At 43.9% G+C, this 27,507-nt stretch overlaps 2 protein-coding genes and 1 long non-coding RNA gene across 6 annotated transcripts in view; 2 read left to right on the forward strand and 1 right to left on the reverse strand.

Moving 5' to 3' along the window:
- Positions 1-10,138: 10,138 nt before the first annotated feature.
- On the forward strand, positions 10,139-22,226 carry LOC134294219 (uncharacterized). The gene is made up of 2 exons (XR_010001190.1): positions 10,139-10,369; positions 20,953-22,226. It is a non-coding gene; the product is annotated as an uncharacterized LOC134294219 (long non-coding RNA).
- On the reverse strand, positions 13,297-19,167 carry tmem114 (transmembrane protein 114). The gene is made up of 4 exons (XM_003224743.4): positions 18,533-19,167; positions 17,950-18,030; positions 14,504-14,641; positions 13,297-14,054 (listed from the first exon to the last, which is right to left on the reverse strand). Exons 1-4 carry the CDS (start codon positions 18,714-18,716, stop codon positions 13,822-13,824), a joined length of 636 nt encoding a protein of 211 aa, XP_003224791.1. The 5' UTR covers positions 18,717-19,167; the 3' UTR covers positions 13,297-13,821.
- A 2,414-nt stretch (positions 22,227-24,640) lies between the features above and the next one.
- The window catches only part of mettl22 (methyltransferase 22, Kin17 lysine), a 28,855-nt gene continuing 25,988 nt past the window's right edge, over positions 24,641-27,507 (forward strand). For 3 of the 4 annotated variants that reach the window (XR_010001191.1, XR_010001192.1, XM_008116782.2), the window contains exons 1-2: positions 24,647-24,759; positions 27,258-27,412. Coding sequence is in view for 2 of the 4 variants with exons in the window: in XM_008116782.2 (XP_008114989.2) it covers positions 24,731-24,759; positions 27,258-27,412 (184 nt within the window). In the remaining 2 variants the exon portion in view is untranslated. Of the gene's footprint in view, positions 24,760-26,904; positions 26,955-27,257; positions 27,413-27,507 lie in introns of all 4 variants that reach the window. The other variant, XM_008116783.2, reaches the window with a different exon arrangement.

A 27,507-nucleotide genomic window follows, 5' to 3' on the forward strand; every position in this document is an offset into this window, starting at 1 on the left:
ACTTTGCCACGCTCACAGTGGGAAACACCAAATCCACTCCAATTGAACCAACTCCTTCTAACCCAGAACCCCTTTGCGCTCAAGAGATTAGAGCCAGTCAGCAGGCAGATGCCTGGGCTCAAGAACAGATTCGCCAAGGACTACGTTTCCCTTTCTCACTTAAGGATGGGCTACTGTGCTACAGGAATCATGTTTACATTCCTCCAGGCCCCGGCAGAGAAAAGACACTTCGTCTGTGCCATGACAGCAAGCCAGCAGGGCATTTTGGACTTTTTAAAACCATGCACTTGATTCTACGAGATTTCTGGTGGCCCAAGATCCGCAAGGATGTGGAGAAATATGTCAATACCTGTCCTGTATGTCAGCACTCCAAGACACGAAGGGAGAAGCCGACAGGGCTACTGCATCCCCTTCCCACTCCTTCTCGCCCATGGGAGATAATTTCCGCGGATTTTATCACTGACCTACCACCTTCCCTTGGATTCACCACGATCCTAGTGGTGGTGGACCTTTTTACCAAGTTGGCCCATTTCATTCCCTGCGATGGTCTCCCCACGGCCAAAGAGACTGCAGATTTATTCCTTCAGCATGTTTTCAGACTACATGGATTGCCCAAGAGTTTAGTCACGGACCGTGGATCTCAATTCACCTCTCGTTTTTGGAAGGCACTACAGAAACTATTGGGCATAGACTCTCCTTTGTCTTCAGCTCATCATCCCCAAACGGATGGGCAAACTGAGCGCACCAATGCCACTTTGGAACAATACCTTCGCTGTTATGTAAACTACCAGCAGGACAATTGGGCTTCCCTGTTATCTCTATCAGAATTTGCTTACAACAATGGTGTCCAGGCTTCAACTAAAGAAACCCCGTTCTTTGCAAACTATGGTTTCCATCCACGTTTCTTCCCTTCTGTCATTGAAACCTCAGAAGTCCCTGCAGCGGAGGACTGGCTGCAAGAACTCACAGCGGTGCAACAACTCTTGCACCAGCAACTGGATCAAGCCAAGGAGGACTATAAATGCCACGCTGACGGTCATCGCCAGCCCGGCCCCGAGATCAAGGTAGGAGATCGGGTTCTATTGTCCACTCGCTTTTTGCCCTCCCACCGTCCCTGCCGGAAGCTAGATGCACGTTTCATTGGTCCCTACCCAGTGGTGGCGCAACTTAACCCCGTGACTTTCAAACTCCAACTTCCGCGCTCCATGCGCATTCATCCAGTGTTTCATCGTTCCCTGCTCCTTCCGGCGGATGGTGTCCGTCCTGATGTGGACCGGCCAGTCCCCACCCCTGTTTTGGTGGACGGGGAGGAGGAATTTGAGGTTCAGGACATTTTGGATTCTCGCTTTCATCACCGCCGCCTTCAGTATCTCATTGACTGGGTGGGTTTTGGGCCCGAAGAACGCTCTTGGGAAGACGCTTCCACAGTCCATGCCCCCGATTTAGTTCGCCGCTTCCATCAGGCCTACCCTGCCAAGCCGCGGCCCCGCACCTCGGGAAGAGGGCCCATTTTGGAGAGGGGCCTTGAGGAGGGGGATAGTGTGATGTCTCATGGGCCTTGTAGTCTCGTTCCTAGTACTATTGTGGCAGACGAAGAGGAAAACATGGGATTTACACCATTTCAGCCAGAAACGGAGCCCCTGCACTTGCAGGATGTTTGCCCTCAAGAAGTTAGCCAAACAAGCCTTGGGCAGAATTCTCCCCCGTTTTCTCAAAAGGACAATTATAATAAAGATAGAGGCGCTAGGGAGGCGAATCGCCGGAGCGCCAGAATCGCAGCCAAACAATTAGCTGATTAGGTCTGCTTCCCTTGGGAAATTCTAAGGAGTCATGCATCTGGACAGAGTTGAGTTTCACTTCTAGTTCTCCAGGGAAAATGTTATTCTGGCGGGAAGCGAGACCCTATTTAGGTGTTTTCCCGCGAAGGAAACCTTGCGGAGTCAACTCGTCAGCTTGAGGAGTGAGATCGTGTGTGGACTTCATAATCCCAGTTCCTCGTTCCCGGACCAAGTTTCAAGCCGCCTTGTTTCACGGACCTTGCCACGGACCTAGTTCTTGTTCCTTGTTGCCTCGTATCAAGTCTTGCTTAGCCAAGTATCTAGTTGTTTTCCAGCCTTGTTGTCAAGCCTCCATGGACTAAAGACCTTGTCATCTCCCCACACTTTGCTTGGCAAGGTGTGTGTTTCGGTTATTGGATTATAACTTTGGACTCTAATATATCATATTGGACATTGTTTTCCTGGACTATATTTGACCTTTCCTGAAAGGTCTACTTCTGAACTATATTCTTCACTTGTTTTTATTGACTTTATATATTTCCTTAATAAAGATATTAGATAGATTCTGGTCTCTGCGCATGGTTATTGGTGCTCCGCAGCCTGGGTCCTGACACCAAGGTTAACAAAAGTAATGGCTACATGCAATGCCAGACCCTGAGAACATCCTCTTAAACAACAAACTAAATTTTTGATACACAATGCACTCTGACTCCTTTCTCTGCCGGTCAGATCACATAGATTCAGATGATGATGATGATGATGATGGCATTATAAATTGGACACAGGCAGAACTGGACAATTTGGACAGAAAAACAAGAAAACTCATGACCATTCATCATTCACTGCACCCTCGCAGTGATGTTGACTGGCTGTATCTGCCTAGAAGATCAGGGGGCAGAGGACTCTTACAAGTCAAACAAGCAGTCAAAGAAGAAGAACATGCCCTGGCAGAATATGTAAAGCAAAGTGAAGAACCTGCTCTGATTGAAGTCAAACATCAGAAACTCCTCAAAGCACAGCAGTACAAGAAAACCGCACTACAAACTAGAGCTGACAGCTGGCACAACAAAACATTGCATGGAAAGTTCCTTGACAAAATTGAAGGAAAAGCTGATAAGGAGAAGACCTGCAGCCCAGGAGCAAGCCATCAGGACAAAGGCCATTCAGGCCAAGATCGAAAAATCAGCTGATGACCCAAAATGCAGACTCTGCAAGGAAACCGACGAAACCATGGATCATATCCTCAGCTGCTGTAAGAAAATCACACAGAGTGACTACAAACAGAAGCACAACTATGTGGCCCAAATGATTCATTGGAACTTATGCCTCAAGTACCACTTCCCAACAGCAAAGAACTGGTGGGATCAAAAACCAGCAAAGATAATGGAAAATGAACATGCAAAGGGACTTCCGAATCCAGACTGACAAAGTTCTGGAATACAACACACCAAACATCACAGTTGTGGAAAAGAAAAAGGTTTGGATCATTGATGTTGCCATCCCAGGTGACAGGCGCATTGACGAAAAACAACAGGAAAAACTCAGCTGCTATCAGGACCTCAAGATTGAACTTCAAAAACTCTGGTAGAAACCAGTACAGGTGGTCCCAGTGGTGATGGGCACACTGGGTGCCGTGCCAAAAGATCTCAGCCAGCATTTGGAAACAATAGACATTGACAAAACTACAATCTGCCAACTGTAAAAGGCCACCTTACTGGGATCTGCGCACATCACCCGAAAATACATAACACAGTCCTAAACACTTGGGAAGTGCTTGACTTGTGATTTTGTGATACAAAATCCAGCATATCTATCTTGTTTGCTGTGTCATAATAAAATAATAATTAACTTATAACCCGTCCTCTCTCCCCGAAGGGACTCGTGGCAGTTTCCAAAAAAATAACACAGATGGACTTGGCATAAACATTATCGATCTTGAACCCATGATGTGAGTAGGTTGGGCTGAAAGCAGTGCTGGGATTTGATAGATCCTTTGGCCAAAGTTGCTGTTTGTTATCCATTTGCCTTCCTGTTCCATTTTAGGACTCATCCCACTCTGTTTTTCACCTGGGAAGTAGAACTTGGGGAAGTAACTGAGCTGGGGGATTCTGGAGTTGTCTCTCCCCCCCCCCCCCCCCCACACACACAAAAAGTTATTTTCCCAATCTCTGGGCATGAGACATTTTTGCAAATCTGTGAGAGCAAATTGTACCATTGAGTCGGAAAATAAAACGCTCCGCTGAACAGGCGCCAGCTGTCGGAGGAGTTTGGGAAAGGGATCAGCGATGACTTGCCAAGTGAGTAAAAAGTCTTTGCATCCTTGAAGATTATGGAAACAGTGAAGCAGGTCAAGTTTACCTCTCCAGTTAATCCAGAGATGCAAATTGCTGGAAATAATATATGATTCTCTCCACCCGCCCGGGCGAAACCCTCAAGGTGAATGCAAAAGAGTTCAGGGAAATGCAGCCAATAACCTTTCCAAGGATTAAGAAGAAAATGAACTAATAACAATCTCAAAGTTTGGTGTTTTTCCCTTCAGCTGTCCAACATCGATGCTGGACTTTGTGAGCCGGGGCTGGAAGGAATCCAAAAGCAGAAATTCATTTCGGAGATATTGAGGATGCTGACTGCAATCATTCACAATAAAAAAGGAAGGACGCTCCACTTTGTGAAAGAGAAGGGACGCAACTGAATCATGGGCAAAGGAGTGGGAGACAAATGGGTAGAGCTTGGAACGTATTTTAGAAAATTATTATTATTATTTTAATAGTTATTGTTTTGGAGAATAATTGACTGGATTTCTGATAGGAATGTGTACCAATGGAATGTGAACACAGCAAATAGAAGAGTTCTCTATATGCAAACAGTTTTCAAATTTTTACTTTCTACACTGCTCAAAATATGGGGACTAAAGGGAAATTTCATTAGGAGGACACAGTTCTTATTTGAGTGGCAATGCTCTTATTCATCCAACCACCCTCCGAGTTAATAAGAATTACAAATAGACAAAGCCAATACAATTCTAGGCTGCATAATAGGAGTCCAGTGTCTAGATCAAGGGAAGTTGTAATCTAGTCTGCTATCACTGGAATAAGCTTGGGTCCAGTTCTGGTCACCAAAATTCAAGAAGAAGGTGGACAAGCAACATTTCCAGAGAAGGGTCACCGAAACCATAAATCACCTTAAGGAGCTCAAATGTAGAGCATTGGATTGTAATTACGGCAAAAGAGATTCCCCCTAATTTGCAGATTTGATACAGAGCATAAAGTCAAGCAAAGCCCCAGGTAGCGATGGTATTCTCCCTAAAATATTGAAGGCAAACCCAATATGGTGGGCAAACCTGCTAGCAAATATCCTCACAAGGATAAATGAAATGGGGATAACGCCGAAGGCATGGACCTCCTCCGTAATGGTCCCAGTATTCAAAAAAGGCGACCAAAACAATCCAGCAAACTATCGACCTATTAGCCTGCTCTCTATCATACGGAAGATTTATGCCAAACTTCTCCTGACTAGACTAGAGTCATGGCTCAAACAAAAAACAAAAACATAGTCCAAGGGGGAATCAACACTCAACCAGGTCCATAGCCCATTTAGCCAAGAAATAAACCAGATTGCCCCTAAACCTAAGAAGAACCTTCTGATGGTTGTAGGTGTTCAACTATGAAATACACATCTGCCTGGAAGTCAAGTGGAATCTCCTTTTTGAAACATAGACTCAATGGCCGTCTGTCAGAAGTGCCGGGATTGCGTCTTCTGCCATAGGCAAAATACAATTGGGCTGGATCCTACAATTGGGTGGTTTGCTAAAATTCTATGATCCCTAGATTATGAATGAATCTGCCTCCTGAGCTTCCTATGCTCCCAATGATCAGCAGCTTACCTTAGAAACACCTGTTAATGCAGTGGTGTCAAACATGTGGCTCTCCAGGTGTGTTGAACTTCAGCTCCCAGAATTCCTGGCCATTGGACAAGCTGGTAAGGGCTCCTGGGAGTTGTCATCTGAAACATCTGGAGGGCCACAAGTTTGACACCTCTGTGTTAATTGATTACAATAGCATACATTGGATTTACATAATCATAACTCAGTTGTTTGGACGTTATAGAAGAGTCTGACAACACCATGGCTAAAATCCTTCTTAAAAAGTAACTTGTAAGCCATTCCTGTGTAGTTGGACTCAGAGGGCAGGGAGTTCAGTAGGGAGCATCCAGCACTTTTCCAGTATGAATACACTGTGAGAATATGATCTGTAGAGACACCATGATGAGTCTCAAAGGTACCTAGAAATTATTGTTGCAGCAAATGACAGGAAAACAACTGAAGGCATCATCTCTGGTCACAATGGTCTCCAACGGAATAGAAATAAAAATATCTGGGGCAGTAACATTGCTTGCAAGGTAGATTTTGGGAGGAGATACAGCTATGTGATCATATGAACATCTCCCAATGCAATCTAAATATAATCTAATCTAATCTAAATCTATCTAATCTAATCTAAATTCTAATTCTAAATCTAAATCTAAATCCATAATAAAAGCGAAAACCTGTATGTGTATGTTGCACAGATGTCTGCTCACACAGACAGCCTCCAGCCTCCACAAACTGGCTATAGTTCCCAGGGTCAATCTAGCAAGTAACTCTTTTCCACTGACATTGTGGTCACAGCGAGCGCCATGAACATGCAGCCCAGCTCCTGCCCATGTCCTCCCCAACACTATGGCCCACCACCCAAGTAATGCTTTCGTTTGGGGACCATTTCATCCTAGATTTTGCTTTTTCTTCCACCACAGGCAGGCATCCCAGGGTTCTCCATTGCTGTGGAATTTGCATGGCCCCGCCCACTGCCCTTTCCTTTCCAATTTCTCTGCATAACAAACAGAGCAGAACTGAGCTCCAACTAAACTTACTGGAGGAGTTTAGGAACTGACTCCACATGGTGGAAGTTGTAGTTCACCCTGCATCAAGTCAGAGCACTGTCACTCGTACTGGGGAATATAGAGGAGTTGTAGTTCACCTACACCCAGAACACTATGAACCCAAATAATGATGGCTCTCGGCCAAACTTGCCATGCAGACCCAATATGCCCACATTTGACTACTGGTGGGTTTGGAGGGGAACTGGACTGGAAGTTGACGAGTAGTAGGTACTGGGATTTATAGTTCACCTCCAATGAATGAGCATCACACTTGGCACACAGAGCCCCCATAACCAATATAACATATTGCTCATGTTTAGGAAAAAGGGAGTTATAGTTCACCTGCAGCCAGATAAACACTGAGCCCCACCGACAATGCACTACGACCACACTTCACACACAGAAGCCTCATGACCTACTGAACATACTGCAGGTATTTCTGGGAAAGGGCCTTGATTTTGGCAGTTGCAGTTCACCTCCATCCAAAGACCACTGAATATAGCCAATGACGATTCTAGACCAAACTTGGCACACAGACTGAATATTACCTGCTGGGATACTGATAGATATTTCGGGGCAATTGCCCCGGGAATCTGGAAGTTGCAGTAGTTCACCCCCATCCAGAGAGTACTGCAGCACACCTGGTACACAGGCCCAAAATGGCCAACTTATAATACTGGCAGGGTTTGGGGAGGATTCAGCCACAATTCTGGGAATTGCAGTTCACCCACTCCAAACAGAAAACATAACACTAAAAGACGAATAATACCATTCTCAAATGACCCGGGCATCGCCGGGTCCCCAAGCTAGTGAGTAATATTTAAAGGATCAATGAGCTTTCTGTTTCCAGACTTGTCAGCTCCGTTGGTGATGAGAAGATGTTCCCATAATGGCTCTCCCGGCTTCCTTTGGCGGTGCCAGAGCTTTGTCTGGCATTGGCATCCCTAGCTACTCACCCCTTCCACCTTCTCCGAAGAGATGTTGCTGTGGCACTTTCGCTTCCTACTTCAGAAAAAAGTGACACGTGTTTTCAAAACCTTCCTGAGCAGTGACAGGAAACTTCTGAAATAGCTTGAATAATTGGCCTACATATGAAGTGCCAAGTCGTTGCAGCAAATGACAGTCCAAGAGAGAAGGAAATTGTTCTGGGGAGAGTGGAGGAGCTTTGGAAAGGTCTGACTCAGTTCCTCTACTGTATTTCTTTGGCTACTTTTATCAAGAGCAAGTGCAACTGGCCCCAAATCTAGCATTGCAACCAAATGTTAATTATGGGTTCCTTTAATATTTAGTCACATTCATTCATTTGAAAAAGCAGCCAGAGCTGTTCATGTTCATAGAAGCATCATGCTCTCCTCTTGCTTACTGGCAGATGTCTAACCAAAGATGATGATGATGATGATGATGATGATGATGATGATGATGATGGTGATGGTGATAATGGTGATGGTAATGATGACAGTGATAGTGATGTTGACAGTGATTATAGTGATGGTGAGGATGATGATGGGAATGGTGATGATGATGAAGACAGTTAATATAATGGTGGTGGTGATACGGTGTTGGTGCTGCTGCTGCTGCTAATTGGTGGTGGTGATGATGATGATGATGCTAGTGATGATGATAGTGATAATGGTGATAGTGATGATGACAGTGATTATAATGATGATGTGGATGTGGATGGGGATGGGGATGGGGATGATGATGAAGATAGTGATTATAATGGTGGGGATGACATGGTGGTGGTGGTGGTGGTGGTGCTGCTGATCAGTGGTGGATGATGATGATGATGATGATGATGATGATGATGATGATAGCGATGATGGCGATGGTGTTGGTGATGGTGATCATGGTGATATGATGTTGGTAGTGATTATGATGGTGGTGATAGTGAAGATGGTGATGGTGATGGTAATGATGAGCCACACTTCCATTTCCTTGCTACTCCTTTTTTTTAACATTCTTCTTTGCAACAGACATTTAAAAATTGAGAACATTTGTGATCATCAAAGAATGATCTCTTTGTGATTTCAGGAGAGCACTGATGGCTTTCTAAAAGCAGATTTATTTATCTTTGACACAAGACTTTTTAGGCTACCTGGTTCCAATGGCACCAGCACTGCTGAACGCAGCAAGTGCCAGAAGTGCTGGCCTGCCTGATGTCCCTACACAGGAACACGCACACAAATGCACACACCCAGGGCCTTTCTTCCTCTACCTTTGATCTCCACACCTGCTGAAGACCTCACAGGATCTGACAGGGAACAGCCACGGGGAAGACGGTGCCTGGCCTTCCTCACCCACTGTGCAAAGGTTGCCAAAGACGGGTACATCAAAAAAAGGCAACCTCCCCAGTTCAAAAGGCCCAAGCGCTGTGTGTTTGTGGTGAGACCCAGAGACGTTGCACTCAGCTTCACAGCCAAGACCTCAGGTGTTTGCTGGAGGTAGGAGAAGGGGGGCTGACATGGGATTCCAGAGTTCAAGAGAGCCTTCCTGAGTTTGAAAAAACATACTTTGCACTCTTGATCTGGCTTCTTTGACAACTGGTACTCAACAATTGGTACTCAATGAGACTTTTTTATGTGGTTCGGCACCAAATGCACAGCTTGGGATGCATACCCTTCAACTGTCCCAGTATGGCGAGACCAATCCGAATTGATCCTCTGCTGTCCCACATTGCCAGATAGATAAACCCCACTTGCCTAGTTTCCAACAGACCTCGCAACCTCTGAGGATGCCTGCCATAGATGGGAGAGAATGCTTCTGGAACATGGCCATACATCCCGGAAAACTCACAGTAACCCAGGATCTTTTTTAGTTGAATATACATACCTTTAGTATGAAAGGTATGTGTATCGCTGAAGCCATTTTACAATTTGCCGCAGTTTTGGACGGTGCGCCTATAACAGCTTGCAACAACATACCGTAAATTGCAGGAGTATGTGAGACATATTTGGGCTCTTATTCGCCAACATCAGTCATTAAACTGTGCTGGAAAATCACCAAGCGAGCACCAAATTGAAACTGTCAGGATTCATGCTGGGGGAAAAGGAAGGGGCCTGAGGCTGTTAGGAATGGTGGGAGTTGGAGTCCAAAACACCTGGAGGACTGAAGTTTGCCCATGCCTGGCGTAGATGCACCTTAAGTCCAAAAAACCTGTAATTTGCCCAAGCTCTGCATCATCTTTATACCTTCTTTTTATTGATCCTCCTAGTAATAGGATGCAGGCAGGTGAGTTTGGACCACATCGCTGTAGCGACAGTCCCTCGGTCCCACCTCGTCTCTCTCCATGGCCTGTCGCTTTATCTTCATCTATCTCCGCTGGCTCAGATTTATGGTCAAAATTAGGATTTTGGCAAGGCGCTGGCAGCCAGCGCCCCGTTCCTGCCAAACAATAGAGTGTAATTAATGTGTCGATGTTTAAGGCAGAGGCGGCACATATGCTCGGGAGGGGCGGAGGGGCAGATTTATAGGGGGCCAGAGTCTGAGCCCGTGTTTATACGCTTGCCTGTCAGACAAGATATCATCTGCGATAGAATGCGCACCGGCGCATCGCCGCTTCCCACCCCCCAATCCGCTGGCGAGGAAGCGCACGGCCATCCTGAGATGATGGATTTCAGGTGACGCCGGGGGAGGAAGCCGAACATCAGTAAACGTTTCGGCACATCTATCTCTCGGTAAGCAGATGGGCTCACTTAACATGCGCCACCAGGCCATGCTCCTCTTTGTGGAAGGCCTCCTCACTGCACCACTTGTTCTCAAAGGACTGGCATTTTGTATTGTCAAAGGCTTTCATGGCTGAAATCACTGGACTGCTATGAGTCTTTAGGGCTGTATGGCCATATTCCAGAAGCTTTCTCTCCTGATGTTTTGCCCACATCTGTGGCAGGCATCCTCAGAGGTTGTGAGGTAACACTGTCATGATCTCTTAATGGGATTGCAGGATCTGTAGCTTGGCAAAGCATTATTAAAGAAGAACATCTAAAACTGCAAATCCCAGAGTTCCATAGCATTGAGCCATGCTAGTTAAAGTGGAATCCTACAACAAGGATTGCATGTAATTGTGGCAGAGCTGATAAGGATATACTGGAAAGGAAAGACGTTAATGACCAGGTAAGTATGACACCCCTTGAACTGCCATGGCTCAATGCTATGGAATCAAGAGAGATGTATTTTGGTGAATCCCGGCACTCTTAGGGAGGGAAGGCTGAATGCATTGTAAAACTACAATTCCCATGATTCCCTAGTCTGGAGCCTTGCCAGTTCAAGTGGGGCCAATCAGCATTAATTCTGCAGTGTAGATGAACCCATTGTTTGAAGTCTAAGGGAGAGAATGGAAGCTTTTCCAAGCCTACCCTCTAGTGCCCTTGGGGTGCAATTGCACGTGAAGCCAAAGAATCTTTCAACCGCTCTTGAACTTGCTGGAAAATACTCATTAAAGAACACATTAATTAATTCTGTATTCTTGAAAGACTACTTATCGAAGGTTCTCAAGTTGGGCCAGGATGAACCCCAGCTGTCATGTAATTAATTCTGAATGATGCAAACACGGAATACACATCCACCCACTTGGGCTGCAGATTACTGAAATGCATGTGTCATGCTTACACATCCTGTTGGCACACACATGGGCAAACCTCAGCCCTCCAGCTTAAGCAGCTGAGTGGGAAAAGGAAAGGGCCTGAGGCTGTTAGGAATTGTGGGAGTTGAGGTCCAAAACGCCTGGAGGGCTGAAGTTTGCCCATGCCTGAGCCATAGGCCCTAATGACGCCTTGGTTTAGGGCCTCTAATTCATGCTCCTGCATGTCTTTGAGTCATACACCATTTAAACATTGCATTTTCACACTACCTTCAATTTACATTAAATTGTCAATGTAGATGCACCCTTAGACACAAAGCTTGCAGGATCCATCCTTCCCTGCTCCAGAATGTCAGCTCTGGGCTGGCACATGATACTCCTGTGCCTTTGTGTGCATGTGTAGCATGTGCAATCCAGGCAACTTCCCAGTTGCCAGCCTAGTCTTCCTAAAACACTCTTATGGGAATGCAGTTTCCCTTCTCATAATTAAGTTTCCTCTTCACACGACGCAAAGCCATGCCGCCGAGCACAGCAGTAAAAGGGCCGTTATGCCAAGGCATCCGGCTCAGGAAGACGCAACGGTGCCGCAGTGCAGTGCCATTTATTTGCTCTGCACCCTGCCTGCAAGCGAGACAATATTGCCTTTTAAATATTTGAGCAGGCCAGGTTGCCTGGGGAAAGGAAGGCAATCCTTCAGCAGCTAGATGTGAGTGTCCCTGGGTCGCCATCGTCAGGCAGAAATATGAGAGCGGTGACCAATGCACCGAAATGATTACCCAAAATCAAGTTTGGCTTCTTTTCCCCCATCTGCTACAGCAAAAGAGGGGGAAAAGGTTTTTAAAAATCAAAGGCAGAGAGAGATCTTTGCTATTAACAAAGAGTTGAAATCCAAAATTGGTGATCCTTTCATTAAGCAGCCAGGAGACATAAAATAAAAGGATTATTCTATAGCAGAAATTGGGAAAATACAGTCCCACACACCTAGATGCAGCCTAGATTCCCATTGGCCTTTTTAGCTGCCTTTCTTCTACCTTTCCGTTTTCCGAACTGCTCAGTTTCTCGCTCCTACCATGAGATGTCAGCAAAGACCATCATTCTTCTTTCAGGACTCCTCTTGGTGTTACAGTAGAGTCTCACTTATCCAACGTAAACGGCCGAATGTTGGATAAGCGAATATGTTGGATAATAAGGAGAGATTAAGGAAAAGCCTATTAAACATCAAATTAAGTTATGATTTTATAAATTAAGCACCAGAACATCATGTAATACAACAAATTTTACAGAAAAAGTAGTTCAATAGGCAGTAATGCTATGTAGTAATTACTGTATTTACAAATTTAGCACCAAAATATCATGATATATTGAAAACATTGACTACAAAAATGTGTTGGATAATCCAGAACGTTGGATAAGTGAGTGTTGGATAAGTGAGACTCTACTGTACATTGTTTTGCCATCCTTTCCCTGCAATGCCACAATGTTTTTCATACAATCTGGCAGTTTCTTCATAGCAAATGCTCCTTCTTGAATTTATTTAAAATGGGACAACAGACAGTATACACACGTATGTGTGTATATACATGGGTAGGTCCAAAAGTAATGCCTTCATCACTCTTTTATTTCTTTCACAGCTACTGGATTATCTATGCATGATATGATAGAGGTAACCTTACTCTACTGATAGAGGTAAAAGTTTTCTCCTGACATTAAGTCTAGCTGTGTCCAACTCTGTGGGTTGATGCTGATCTCCATTCCTAAGCTGAAAAGCCGGCGTTGTCAGTAACACCAAGATCATGTGGCCAGTATGACTGCATGGAGCACTATTACCTTCCCGCTGGAGTGGTACCTATTGATCTACTCACATTTGCATGTTTTCGAACTGCTAGGTTGGCAGAAGCTGGGACTAAGAGCAGGAGCTCACCCCGCTCCCTGGATTCAAACCACCAACCTTTCTGCCAGAAAGTTCACCAGCTCAGCGGTTTAATCCACTGTGCCATCAGGGGCTCCACTCTTTTCTTTTTCAGATTGACTGTTTATTATTCGTTTATTTATTTCAGACATTTACATCCCGTCTTTCTCACCCCACCCCTGGGAGGGGGGGGGGGTGGAGAAATCAGGGCAACCTCACAATCGGCAACCATTAGATGCCAAGAAACATAATATTTTAAAAATTACGAACAAAACAAAACATTAATTAAAAACATCCATTTAAACATCCATTTATCTCCTATCAATGATAACATGATTATAATGGAATAGCATTTTAGTGCAATAAAGTTCTCCATCATTCTGCATCCATGGATTCAACCAACCATGGCTCGAAAACAAAAAGCAAAGCTTGATTTTGCCAATTTACTACACCAGTAAATATAATGGGACTTGAGCATCCATGGATATTAGTATCCATGCAGAGATGGCCCTGGAACAAATCCCCAAGAGATATCAAGGGTCTACCATAACTCTAAACAAAAGGCTGAGAAAGATGGACCATGCTGACCTATTGATGTCCAAATCTGATTATCTAGGAGAGTCCTGTTGTGACTTGGTTCATCATATGGAGGAATTCCCCCTTGGTTGCAAACCCACCATCCTAGACATCAGGAGGAAGGCTAGCCCAGTGAGGACCTCAGTGGCAAAGGAGAACCACGCAAAGGCTAAGGACCAGCCAAACTGGATGTTGATATGTTCCAGGAGGTTCTTCTCTCTCAGAAGGTAACTGACTTCCTTGAAGGCCGCAGCAGAGTAGGCAATATAGATGCTAAGCCCAGTCAGAGTCAGGATGGCTGGAGAAGAGACAAGGAGAAGACACATGGACATGGACATGGACAGAGGGTGCTTTTTGTGTGATATCCCCCTATTTATGCAACAGGAAACTGTGCAAACCAAGCAAAGTCAATGCCCTTTGACCACGGATGTCAAAGCAAAATTGTAAACATTGGCCAGGCAAGTAATGAGCTGATGTTAGCTCCTAGAGATAAGATGAACTATGAAACCACTGTTCTAAAAGGATCCCGTGTGTTCTCTTCTATGAATAGGCTAGGCACCTGCATGCATGTACACTATGATATCTTTGTCTGTTCTTTAAGCCTGAATAAACCCTACTTTAATCCAAGGCACATCTGGTCATTTTGCCCATCCTTGAAGCTTCCAAGGCTGTCCATCCCTGGCCTGAGGATGACAGCAAGCACTAGTAACCAACCAGAGTAAGAAGAGCATCTTCTCCATGACTTACCTCCAAAGAGAAAGAACAGCCCGGTGAAGATCAAGAGGAGATAAACCTGAGCCAGGGTTGCAATGAAGCCCGTCATTCCTCCAAAGGTCATCACGACGAGACTGAGCGGGAGCAGAATCACAAAAGTGCCGTGCATATCTGAAAACAAAAGCTGACCTATTAATTTCATGAGTTGGGCATCTCCTCTGACAACTAACCCCTTACATCCATACCTTGACTCTCATATTGGGAGAAAGTACCATATATATTAAATAAATATTATGGAGAGCCGATCCTATATAGTGCAAGTGTGCAGCTATGGGTGGAGGGTCAAAATGAGGCAGCTGCAACCCAAAAGAAATCTTCCACCATTAAATTTGTCCTTCATTGGCTAGATTTCTAGTCTTATACAGAATGAGTCCTTGAAAGCCATTCATCTCTAGATCTCTGGCCTTCACATCTCCTTGGTGAGTGTGCCGATCTCTATCCTTTGAGTATCTTAAACGTATTTAACAATGATCGGGTGAAGTTTTAAGTGAATGCAATGCTACAAATTCCAGTATTGAAGGAATACATAATTTTGGGTGGTAGATTTTTTATTTGTGGAGCAAGGCCCGCGTCTTGCTCCCGAAGCCTGTATCTATACCCATGATGTAGGTGTTGGAGTGTAAGGAGATCCAATTTCTCATTGTGCCATGAAAAAAAAATCTGGGCAACCTTTGGACTGGGTAAATTGAAGAGGACAGTGATGTACACCAGCTTGATGTAAAAATGACACTCCATCTCCATTTTCAGATAGGGCAGCAAAATCAACAAAGTGTATCACAATAGAACCATCACAACTATCGAAATTAATTATGTCAAAAAAGATCCATGCATGACAACCTCATTTCGTTGGATTCAGCCCAAAGTGCATCCACATTTTAGCATTAATGCAGTTTGGCACTACTTTGACAGTTATGGCTCCATATTATGTAATCCTGGTATTTAAGTTTGGTGAGGCACTAGCACTTTGCCAAAAAAGGTTAAAGACTTTGTAAAAAGTACAGCTCCAAGGATTCCATAGCATCGAGCCTTGACAATTAAAGTAGTATCAAACTGTATTAATTCTATAGTCTAGATGCACCCCTAAGCACCAGACCACCGGAATTCAAACAACAAATGTGCCTCATCAATGTGGTTATGTGACATAGTTTGGTCAAGTTAACTCAAATCCCAGAATTCTCTTCTGGATAAACATGTTTTGCACTTTTCCTTTGGGATAAACATGTTTTTTCCTGGGCATCTCACAATAAAGCTGTTCTTGTTGGCGATTTCTCCAGCTAATGAATAACTCGAAATTCCTCGGAGCTCCCTGGTGCTTTCTAGAAGACTCTGAGCAGAACCAGATGTTATTGCAAGGCTTTTTCTCCCAAAGCATTTGTCTTCTCTGACCCTTCCCAAGGGGCTATCTTCCCAGACAGCTGCATAAACAAGGTTGCCGGGTGCTTCTCTGCCGCTTGGTGATTCCTTTCTTTTTCTCCCCTTTCATTCCTTCTGCATCTATGGCCACCAATCTCCCAGGTGCGGCTATGAATTGCAGTTCCCAGCTGCCTTTGAACAAATGGAAGGAACTTATCAGCGAGTTTCCTCTTTTCTAACTGCAGCTAGACACAATCTATAAGGATGTATTAACCACCACCCTCACCCCTCTTCCAAACCCCCTCTGGTCTTCTTTACCATCCAGGATGGGCAGGGGTCTAGATTGCATGTGGTTGCCCTTGCTTCTCCAAGGATCTTGTCCACATCCTCAGGCTGCACTAATTGAAATGAATCCATCAAAAACGGACAAGCAGGTGCTGCAGTTACATCTTCAGAGACTGCCGTAAACATGGTGTCCAAATCGGAGTGGATCAGAGCGACTTTGTCTGCAAAGAACCAAGCAAATGCTTCACAGTGAGCTGCCAAATGGTCAGGGATCCCATCTTACTAGACAGCCCTCTGACTGTTCGAAACAGCTCAGCTGGATGGTTCTTAGTAGACACAATTTTGGTCGCAATGAGAGATTTTCTTGTGGCCTTCACTGCCGTGACATATGCCCTTAAATAGGCACATAGCTGTGTTCAGTCTGACTCGCAGCGAGTTAAACGCCATGCGCGCTGTAGTTCCCTCTTCACACGCTTTATCACTGCCAGCTCCTTGTTGAACCAAGGAGCTGATTTAGGCTCTGCTATGCAGGAGGGGACATCGCTCCTCAAGAATTGCCATTCAACAACATAAGGGCAATCCATATGGATGTACATGGAAAATCTCCATGTTTCTCTTTAGTCGCAATGTTCATTCAGCAATTCTATTGTTGTTGTTGTTGTTGTTGTTGTTGTTATTATTATTATTATTATTATTATTATTATATTCCTTGATTAAGACACATATTATAGAGGCTCACAACATTAAAAAACAATGCAATTACCAACCCAGAACATTACAAATATGACAAGAGAATTCACATCTTCATTAATAAGAACTTGTCAATAGAAAGGGGTGCGTCTACACTGTGGAATTAATGCAGTTCGACACCACTTCAGCTGCCATGGCTCAATGCTATGGAATCATTTGAATTGTAGTTTGGAAAGCATTAGCAGTCTTTGGCAGATAATGCTAAAGACCTTGTAAAACTGAAACTCTCAGGATTTGATAGCAATGAGCCATGGCAGTTAAAAGTGGTGCCAAGCTGCATTTATTCCACAGTGTAGTCACACCCTGCCGTTTTTCAAAAACTGGTCTTAGTAAACAGCGGGATTTGGGATTCTGCACCTAATATACTTTCTAGCCATTTTAGACCAATTCTGCACAATTTGCCTTGGCTTGGGAAAGCTGGCTCCCTTCCGATCCTCTTCATGCTGCTATGGAAACCAATTCCATGATCCAAACTCTTAACTGCACATGCTATTGCATCATTATCTCCATTTGCCAAGCTGCCAGAATCATTTTCCTTCTTATGTTGACATAAGTGACCAAGACAAGGCATTCTTGCTTGATGTCTTGCTTTTTTACAGCAAATGGAAACCATTATGCATCCCAGGAGGATACGGGAAAGGCGAGATTTTGAATTGAAGGTCTCCTACAGAGACGGATGGGCATTTTTTTCCAATGTGGAACAGTTGCATTCGGTTCACATTTGCAAAAGTACAGTTGCACAGGCAACGCCATTGCACACATAAGGAGACGCATATTATTTGCATTATACCTATGCATATGTGCTTTTGGTTGCAAATTAAAATGTGCATTCAGTCAGGCAACACTACCATTCACGACAAACTTTTCACAGCAAGACCAATGTGGAAATAAGTACAGACAGAGTAGGAGATTTAATGTAAGGAGGCATAGTGTAAGTGTAATTGTATATTTGTTCCATACCATTTAATTCAAAGCAAAAAAATGAACGGTTCTCAGTTTATGGGTCAAAAAAGAACTTCCAAATCACTTACTTAATAGTTGCTGATGAGATGTGGTGATGTTTTCTGTCCCAGACTTAAAGGGATTTGCGATAGGGAGGCAGTTGCTTTTAACTGGGAGGAAAAGAGAAAGAGTTGGGAGTAAACACCTATTACAAATGGATCAAATCCATTTACAAGGTTATAAGAATTGTAGTACAAATAGATCCAAGGGTCAGATTGGCATTGAGAGATCAACTTGTTTGGGTGTATCTACACCAGGCATGGACAAACTTCAGCCCTTCAGGTGTTTTGGATTTCAACTCCCACAATTCCTAACAGCCTACCAGCTGTGGGAGTTAAACTCCCAAACACCTAGAGGGCCAAAGTTTGTACATACTTGATCTCTGCTATATAATTAATGCAATTTGACATCACTTTAACTGCCATAGAAATCTGGGAGTTGTAGTTTTCCAAAGGTTTTACCCTTCTCTGTGTAAGAGTGTTGGTGCTTCACCAAACTAAAACTGCCAGGACCCCATAGCACTGAGCCATAGGAGTTGAAGTGGTGCCAAACTGCATTCATCCCACAGTGCAGACGCTCCCCAAGCCCTTGGGGAAACCTTGTGTCACTTACGCTGGCAAGTCCTCCAGAGTCCCGAGTGGGAGCTGAGGCTCTCCGTGCGATTGCTCATCTTCTCCAGCTTCGAAGCATCGATGAGATACCAAAAGTCAGTGCTGATGGCTGCGATCAGGAAGGAGAAGCTGAAAATCCCAGCCAGGGCTGCAAACAAGGCCACCATATTCAGTGTCAGCTTCATAGCGATGGCCTCTTTCCCCAATGGCTTCAGCCTTCAAAGTTAGAGAAAACTCATTCATTGATCACAAGTCAGTCCATGGTTTGGAGATATTTTCTTTTACTAAAGATTTCCAGTGTTCCAGCCTTCCCTTAATGTCATGGGCTTGCAATCCTGGAAGCAACCCAGAGGTCATGCAATGAAATTCCAGCTTCAATCGGCTCCTCTTCCTTGTATTTGTAGCTCTTGTCCCCCAACCTGGAAAACCATGGAATAATCTCTTGGGAAGAACAGGTGTCAATGACAACTACTCCTCTGTCCCACGCTTAGCACAATCTCTCTCCCTTGCTGAGCAAACACTGTGACGCTCAGCCAGATTGGTCTGCTTCCACTTCACCAAAGAGCCAAACGACGTATTCTCCAGGAATCGTTGCTAATATCCAATCCTTCTCTTTCTTTCCAGAGAAGGAGCGAAGGAGGATGCCAGCACTCAAGCCCCAGAAGGACATGCGTTTAAGAGGAATGGGTCCACTTCTTTTAAGCAGTCAGGAGGAGGAAAGGAAGTACCATATTTACTCGAGTCTAAGGCCCCTTCCACTGCCATATAAAATGCAGATTATCTGCTTTGAACTGAATTATTTGGCTGTGTAGACGCATATAATCAAGTTCAAAGCAGAGAATGTGGATTATCTAATTTGATAATCTGATTTATTTGGCAGTGTAGAAGGGGCCTCTTTCACACTTTTTTGGGAGCTAAGTTACACAGCCAAAACTGAGGTGTGTATTAGAGTTCAAACTGACAGCAATTTGGAGCACAATACTCCTGACTTCACAATTGTAGAAAAATAAAACAAAGTATGGACCGTTGATGTTGCAATCCCTGGCGACAGCAGAATCGACGAGAAGCAACTGAAAATGCTTACAGAATATGAGGATTTAAAGATTGAACTGCAAAGACTCTGGCACAAGCCAGTCAAGGTGGTCCCAGTGATGATCAGCACATTGGGTGCAGTGCCTAAAGACCCTGGCCTGCACTTAAAAACAAAACTACCACTTGTCAGCTGCAAAAGATCACCCTACTCAGATCTGCACACAATATTCACCCAAACATCACATAGTCCTAGACACTTGGGAAGTGTCCAACGTGTGATCCATTACAAATCCAGTGTAGCAATATTGTTTGCTATGTACTTATCTTGTTGCATATCAAATAATAATATCTGTGAAGGCACACCAGAGCCTTTGGTAAAAACTATAGTGTCTGGCTTTACTCAGGGGCTATCTGTATAACTTCTGTTAAGATCGAGACCTTTAACATACAGAGGCACTTTAAGGCAAGCTGAAAAGATAACCAGAATTGTAGGGACCATAAGACAGAAAAATAGTAAATTATTGCCTATGTAGCTTTGCCTGTGCATATGCCCCTCCCTTCTTGTGAGCTGGTGCCTTTCTCCAGAATGTTCCAAGACCAAATGTTAGCTTGAAATCAACAAGTGAGGTCATTGGTATCACTTCTGCCAAGTAGGTGTGGAAGGTGAGGAAGACCCTCAGCCATTGGTCAATTTTAGATAAGCTGAGATATAAAATTCTGTTTGCTATGCACATGTTGCAATGGCCATTTGCATGGTATGGACCCACTAGAGTGGGTACCTACAACTGTTTTGTCTTATCATCAGCTGTGATAACAGTAAAAGGCTTGTTCTATTGCTCTCCTGGAATTCTTTCCTTTACTTCCCCTCTGGGCTAGTCTCCAACAGAATGAGTTTATTGAAAACAAGATTAATAAAGCGTTAACTCCGCCCGAGACTATTATAAGATAGCTTAGGACAATACATTACAAAAGGAGATTTTGCTGGTTGCAGTCATCTCTCTGGAGTCCCTGAAAGTCTTCTGCCTCAGATGCAAAGCGATGGTTTACAAGCTGGTGCTCAGAAATGATCTCAGTCTTCTTCCTTGTGAAAATTATGACAGGCAAAAACTTCTGTTGTCTCTGGGACTGGTGGTATATGAATACTAGCTGAATGCAGGTGCTAAGGATGCCTGTTTTGGATTGCTTGGACCCAGGATTACTAGGCAATGCCCAAGCCTCTGGTCACTGTAGCTCTGCTGCAGAAAAGGCAGAGCCAAGACTTCACAATATCACAGGCAGAGTTCCTCCAGACGAGCCAAATGTTACTAGAAGTTGCAGTACTTGTAACAGTATTTTTGCATTTGTTGTTGTTTTGCAAATCCATGTTATTTTTTGTTTTGTTTTTCCCAGGCTGTTTGCTGACAATTCCCAGAAACGTTGTATTCGCTCAAATAAATACAGGAAACCGAGCTATACTGTAACAAAATTGTCGCTCTGAGAGTTCCTGCCTTTGCTGTGGAGTTCCCCAGGGTGCTATCCTTTCGCCCCTGTTATTTAACATCTACGTCCGACCACTTGCTGGACTAGTGCGGAGCTTTGGCCTAGAGTGCTACCAGTATGCAGATGATACCCAGCTACTCCTGCGTCTCGAACCTGGGACAACCACGATTCCTGAGAACTTTAAGCTGTGTTTGGAAGCAGTGATGAGTTGGCTGTGAGCAAGTAGACTAAAAGTGAATCCCGCGAAAACTGATATACTCTGGCCTGGCCAGCCACCAGAGTTAACCCAGTCACTGCCTGATTTCGATGGGGAAGTTCTGGTTCCATCTGCTACTGTTAAAAGCCTTGGGGTTGTGTTGGACTCATCGCTGACGATGGAGGCCCAGATCACTGCCACAAGTAAGCAGGCCTTTTTTCATCTTCCCCAGGCAAGGAAATTGGCATCCTACCTCTCGACAGAAGCATTGGCAATGGTAATCCATGCAACAGTCACCACTAGGCTGGATTATTGTAACGCCTTATATGCCGGCCTTCTGAAGTCAAAAACCCAGAAGATCCGAATGGTCCAAAATGCGGCGGCCAGGCTGCTAGCGGGATCATCTATAAGATCCCATATTACACCGATTCTGAAACAACTGCATTGGCTACCAATAGAACATCGGATCTCTTACAAGATACTGATCCTGACATTTAGAGCTCGAAATGGCCAAGGACCATTATATCTTAGGGACCGCCTCATTCCTTTTCCCCATCTGTGGTCACCTCGATCCTCCCAAGAAAATCTCCTATATGTACCGGGCCCAAGGGAGGTACGCCTGGAAGCCACAAGGCGTAGAGCCTTTTCGACCTATGCTCCAATTCTGTGGAACTCATTGCCTCCATATGTTAGAGCAATGTCGGAGTTGTGACCTTTTGGAAAAACGCTTGTTGTCGACCGCGCTTTAGGGGATCGGGCCCTTAAGGAGAGTCCCGATCCGGTCCTGAGAGAACGGACCTTGGCGGAGCCAATAGGAAAATATGAGCCGCAATACAACCTGAAGCCGAAATGAAGAAGGTCCGCCAAAGTTGAAGGAAAATCCGCCAAGGAGTCTTTATTGAGCGATTCAGCTGAAAAGGACTCTAGTAGTGATCATTCAGTCTACTAGGGTACCACATAATCAAAATAAAGCCATATTTATACAAAATTTCAGTCTGACAGCCCTTTGAATTTCCCGCCCCGCTCCCCCGCCCTCCTGATCGTTGATAGGCTGGAAGGTTGAACGAGGCGGGCTTTCGTTTCCCGCCTTGCTCTGTTGGCCCAATAGGAAGCTGCTTTTTGTCTCTACTCGAGCCAATCAGGAAGGAGAAGGCGGGAGTTATTGAAACAATGAAGTGACAGAGCAGGAAAAGATCGGATTAATTCCTGCTAGGCCGATTTCTAAAGGGATTAATGGCAGCAATCAAGGAATGTCCGGGTTTCTGTCACGTATACAGATTTTAGATATGCCTTGGGGTGTCAGGGGTGGAAGTAGTGATGGGTGGTGATGAGCCATAATTGACAGGCTCTGCAGGGCGCCTTCCTGAGGTGTCCTGGTTTTTCCTTTGGGTGAGATATGACAATGTTTGCCTTGGGGGCGAATCACCTTTAGGTCAATACTCCGAATTCGGCGACTCAAGCCCTATATTGTCCATGCAATCTGAATTTGATTGGGTTAAGCGGTGGCAGATTATCCTTTTGTTTTTGGGAAGGGAAGCCTGGGTCATAGGATCTGGGGTTCAGGTTGAGTTCAAAATATTTCCTATTTGATTTCATGATTTGACAATTATATGAAATAAAATGAAAAATAAAATAAAGTTGGAATATAAACCCTGCTGGGAAAAATACATATTTTCCGGGGATCCCAAAGAGTACAAATACATATAGGCAGATAGATAGATTTCAAGGAAATAAGGGAGAATCCATAAAGGTGGGTTACATTGCATAAAGGGGAATCATGAATGATATAAACAATTGAAAACATTTGATAAGAACGAAGTTCACAACATCTGGGGAACCCAATATGGAAATTCATAAAAGTGGAGTTTTAGCAGCATGATTTTACAATTCATGAAGTTAGCCCAACGATTAGAAATTCATACAACAGTGATTCATGAGGGTGTCCAGGTACATAGAATATGAAAATTCACGGATACATTGGGAAAAGAGTTCATCTGTGGTGGAAGGAATTCATAGAAATAGCATGGGGAAGAGGTACATGTGGATTGCAGTCTTTGGAAGTATAGGATTTCATAAGTTCAGGGGTAGGTCTGGGGAAGAGTGTTCTTCTCATTCATAAACTTATGAAGGTGTGAATGAAACGTGGAGGGCACCCGTCCAGGCACCCTCCTGGCAGCTGTAGAGAGGGTAAAGGTCCTTGGAGAACTATGTCTCCCCAGCGGGAGAGCGATCCCCCATCCACAGTTCACAGAAAGGGACCAGTGATCTCTTAAAACCATCCCGCAGGTCGCGGGGAGAGGAAAGTCCGGGATAAGGCTGGAAGAGAGCAGTCTGGCTTGAAAAGAGCAATCGGTTCCGTTTGACAGTCAGCTGATGAGGTGCCGAGAACTGGACCGATTTTGGTTCCGCTGGTGGTCCTTGAGTCAGGAGCCTTAGAAAGGGTTAGGACTAAAAGAAGAGCGTGCTAGGGGTAATTTTGATAAAGATATGAGCCAATTTGTATCGTCCGCCGTATTAATCTATGGCGGAGGAGCCTCAGCTAGAGTTAAAAGGACGGACGGGTTAGAGAGAGAGAGAGAGAGAAGATTTCGTGCAAAAGAAGGAGTCAGGGAAAGACACAAAATAACCAGGTCGAGAGTGTTACTGTTAAAAATGAATGCTACTTTTATTGGGGGATTTGTTACATAGTTCAGGGAAGGGGAAAGTGAAGAAAAAAAAGATCTTTTAACAATAGTCTGCTGCGGTCCCGCTCCGTTCCTTAGGTGATGGATCTGCGGAACTCTCCGCTGCGGGTTCAAATCAATTTGAAAGCTGGCGCCTCGGTCATCACGCTCAAGACTTGGCTGTTTGGTTGTGCATTTAAGTAAATCAGATCTAATTTGCCAAATGGTCACTGTTGAATGTTTTTTAGGTTGAATGTTTTTATGTTGAATGTTTTTATGATGAATGTTTTCTATTGTGGAATGATATTTTAAATTGTAAGTCGCTCGGAGCACTCTGGTGGAGAGCGACTAATTAAGAAATAAAGTGAAGTGAAGTGAAGATCTACACCAGGCATGGGCAAATTTGGGCCCTTTCTCCAGGTGTTTTGGACTCCAACTCCCAGCATTCCTCACAGCCTCAGGCCCCTTCCTTTTAAGCGGCTGAGGGGGAAAAGGAAAGGGCCTGAGGCTATGATGTCATATTTCAATAAGTAAATATAATATATAATATAATGCCATATTTCAATGAGTAAATTAGTGTAAATATTGAAACAGGGCGCGGGACGACTGTGCTGAGGCCTAGGCCCGTTGTCATAGCAACCGCTGAAAACAGTGAAAAGGTTCGCTCTGTCCCGATTGGTTACCTCCCCAGGTGGGCGGGAGCCCTGCGAAGGCTTCACTGCCAATGAGAGCTCGGTCAGCTAAGTGGGCGTGGCTCTTCTGGGCGTTAGCCTATCAGGCAAGCGCCGGAAGTTAGGGAGAGAGGAAGTGGCCGAAGTGGAAAAGCAAAATGGCGGCGCTAACCTCAGGCGCGAGGAGGTGAGAGGGAAGGTTGTGGCGTCCAACTTTACTGTTGCATCCCATAATAATAATACTAATAAAACCTGAGAGACCTAACTGGATAGCGCTTGGACATTTCTTATCCTAGGCAGTAGTATTCTGTGGGCAAGTGAGAGTGCCTCTCTGCATGTAAAGGGTTCGTTGCGCCTGCAATGGCAACAACCCTCAGCCCTGCTTGAGGCCCCTTAAAAGAGGAATGGGGTTTTCGTGATATATAAGGTGTCCCCACAAAATACACAGGTCCTTAATATTATTGATAATTTATTATTTATTTTATTTATTTACTACATTTATATCCCGCTCATCTCACCCCAAAGGGGACTCAGAGAGCGGCTTACAAATCAAATGAACATACAATGCACTGTATTATTAGCATAGCTCAATATAAGCATTAAATTACTATATTGTACTATATCATTATATGGTAATATTACATTTAATATATAGTATATAATTGATATTATTATATTGTTTTATTGGTAGTATTGTATTCCATTATAATATTATCAATATTATATGTGTATACAATATATTAAATATTTATAAATTATTATAAATTATATATATATATATATATATAGCATAGCATGTTGCTATGGCACAGGTTGCTATGGCACGATGGAACTATCTTCCCGGCTCTCTGGTTGGTATGATGTCTTCTTGGCCCTCCGTTCTTCACTCTGGCCCCAGAGTGGCAGTTATTCCTTGGGGAGAGGGGCTCCCAACCAATGACACAGGAGACAGGTTGGTATGATGTCTTCCTGGCCCCCTCCTTCACTCTGGCCCCATAATAATAATATAATGTGATACAATATAATACTACTACTACTAATAATAATAATACAATATAATAATATTAATTATATATTACATGTAATATTACTAATAATATTACGGTATAGTTGGTATAGTACAATATAGTAATATATAAAGCTAATGTTGTTCTATGCCAGTCATATATATATTGTATGTACATATAATTTGTAAGCCACTTACGAGTCCTCATCGTGGTGAGAAGGGCAGGATATACATGTAGTCAATAAATAAATAAACAGAATGGTCAGACCACACCTGGAATCATACTGTGTCCAATTCTGGGCACCACAATTTAAGGGAGATGTTTACTCTAAACTGGAATGTGTCCAGAGGAGGGCAACTCAAATGATCAAGGGTCTGAAGAACAAACTTCATGAAGAGCGGCTTAAAGAGCTGGGCATGTTGAGCCTGCAGAAGAGAAGGCTGAGAGGAGACCTGATAGCTACGTATAAATATATGAGGGGAAGTCATAGGAGGGAGAAAATTTATTTTCAGCTGCCTTGGAGACTAGGAATAATAATAATATAATAACTTTATTATTTTATCCCGCCTCCATCTCCCCAGAGGGACTCGGGGTGGTTAACACAGGGCAAAGCCGGAAGACAAACAGTAAAACAAAGTAGCATCTTCGAATGAGTAAAAACACCATAAAATCAGACATCAATGCAAATGCAATACAATAACAGTAAAAGCCAATTTAAAACATGACAAAATGAAATAGAAAGACTGCCTATTTGGAGAGTGGGGTAAAACAGAAAGGCAGTTGAAGCAAAAGTTCAATGATATATTTTATGGTGCCTTTTGGGGCGAAGAGGACAAAGTGCTAAGCATTCTCAAACATTGGAGTGAGGTAGGACATCCAGTTGAATCTAGGAGAGGGTGAAATAAAGTGTGAAATATGATGCATTCATTTAAGTAAGATTTTGATCATGGGGACTAGGCTATTCAAAAGCACACTGGAAGAGCCAAGTTTTTTATTCCTTTTTAAAAGATGTATCTTCTTATCCCAGAATATATGACAATGGAGACTCATATAATCTTTTTCAAAGATAACCTGGGATCAGATTCTGCAATATAAGGACAGTGTAGAAGGGGCCAGAGATGTTCATGTACTTTTGGTCCATTAAGAGCTAAGAAATGTTAGTAGCTATTTAGAAATGAATGAATGTCCTAATTCAGTCAAGCTTAAATCCCTAAGGGCATGATAGAAATAAAGATAATAATGATGCCTGTTTTCAGACAGAGGTATGTTTGATGTGCACCTCCTTTTCCCCCTTCTTTGGTAAATTGGGGTCATTTCAATTACAGATCCATTGAAAGTCTGTTTATGAAACAGTGCTAAACAGAAGAATTAAAAGGTAGGTAGAATACCCCTTTCCCACCAAGATTCTATTGGAGAAACATGGGCAGCAGAGGTTTGAAGCAAAGGAAGGTTGGGGTCTGCAGTAAGATACAGACAGAAGGCAAAGGAAGGTCGGGAAGAGAGGGATATGATTAGTAGCTTAATTCCTGAAATTAAGTTACATTCCAGATTAATATTTAGAGGCTCACTGGGATGTAATGGTATGGAGTGATTATTTGGAGATCATGGACACTACTGTGAAGTTGGTGGAAAGAAGGCAGAATTTAAATATTACTTAAGGAATGTCTTGTAATTACAGATGTTTTCATCAAAAGTGCACCCTACTAGGTGCAAAGGAGAGCGAGGCTATGGATGACATGACGTTCCGAAGTGATACTGTGCTGTCTGACGTCCACCTGCATGCGCCACGGAAAAGGCAGTTTATGGTGAGGCTGAATGCTGTTGGCCAGCCAGGTAAGGTAACAGATAGTGCCATCAAAACCTGCCTGCAACTCTTCCACCTTCTAGGCGTGACATCAGCACATTGTCGCCAATGATGGTGGCTTTCT

Source organism: Anolis carolinensis, unplaced genomic scaffold, assembly GCF_035594765.1.
Source record: "Anolis carolinensis isolate JA03-04 unplaced genomic scaffold, rAnoCar3.1.pri scaffold_13, whole genome shotgun sequence".
NCBI lineage: Eukaryota > Metazoa > Chordata > Lepidosauria > Squamata > Dactyloidae > Anolis > Anolis carolinensis.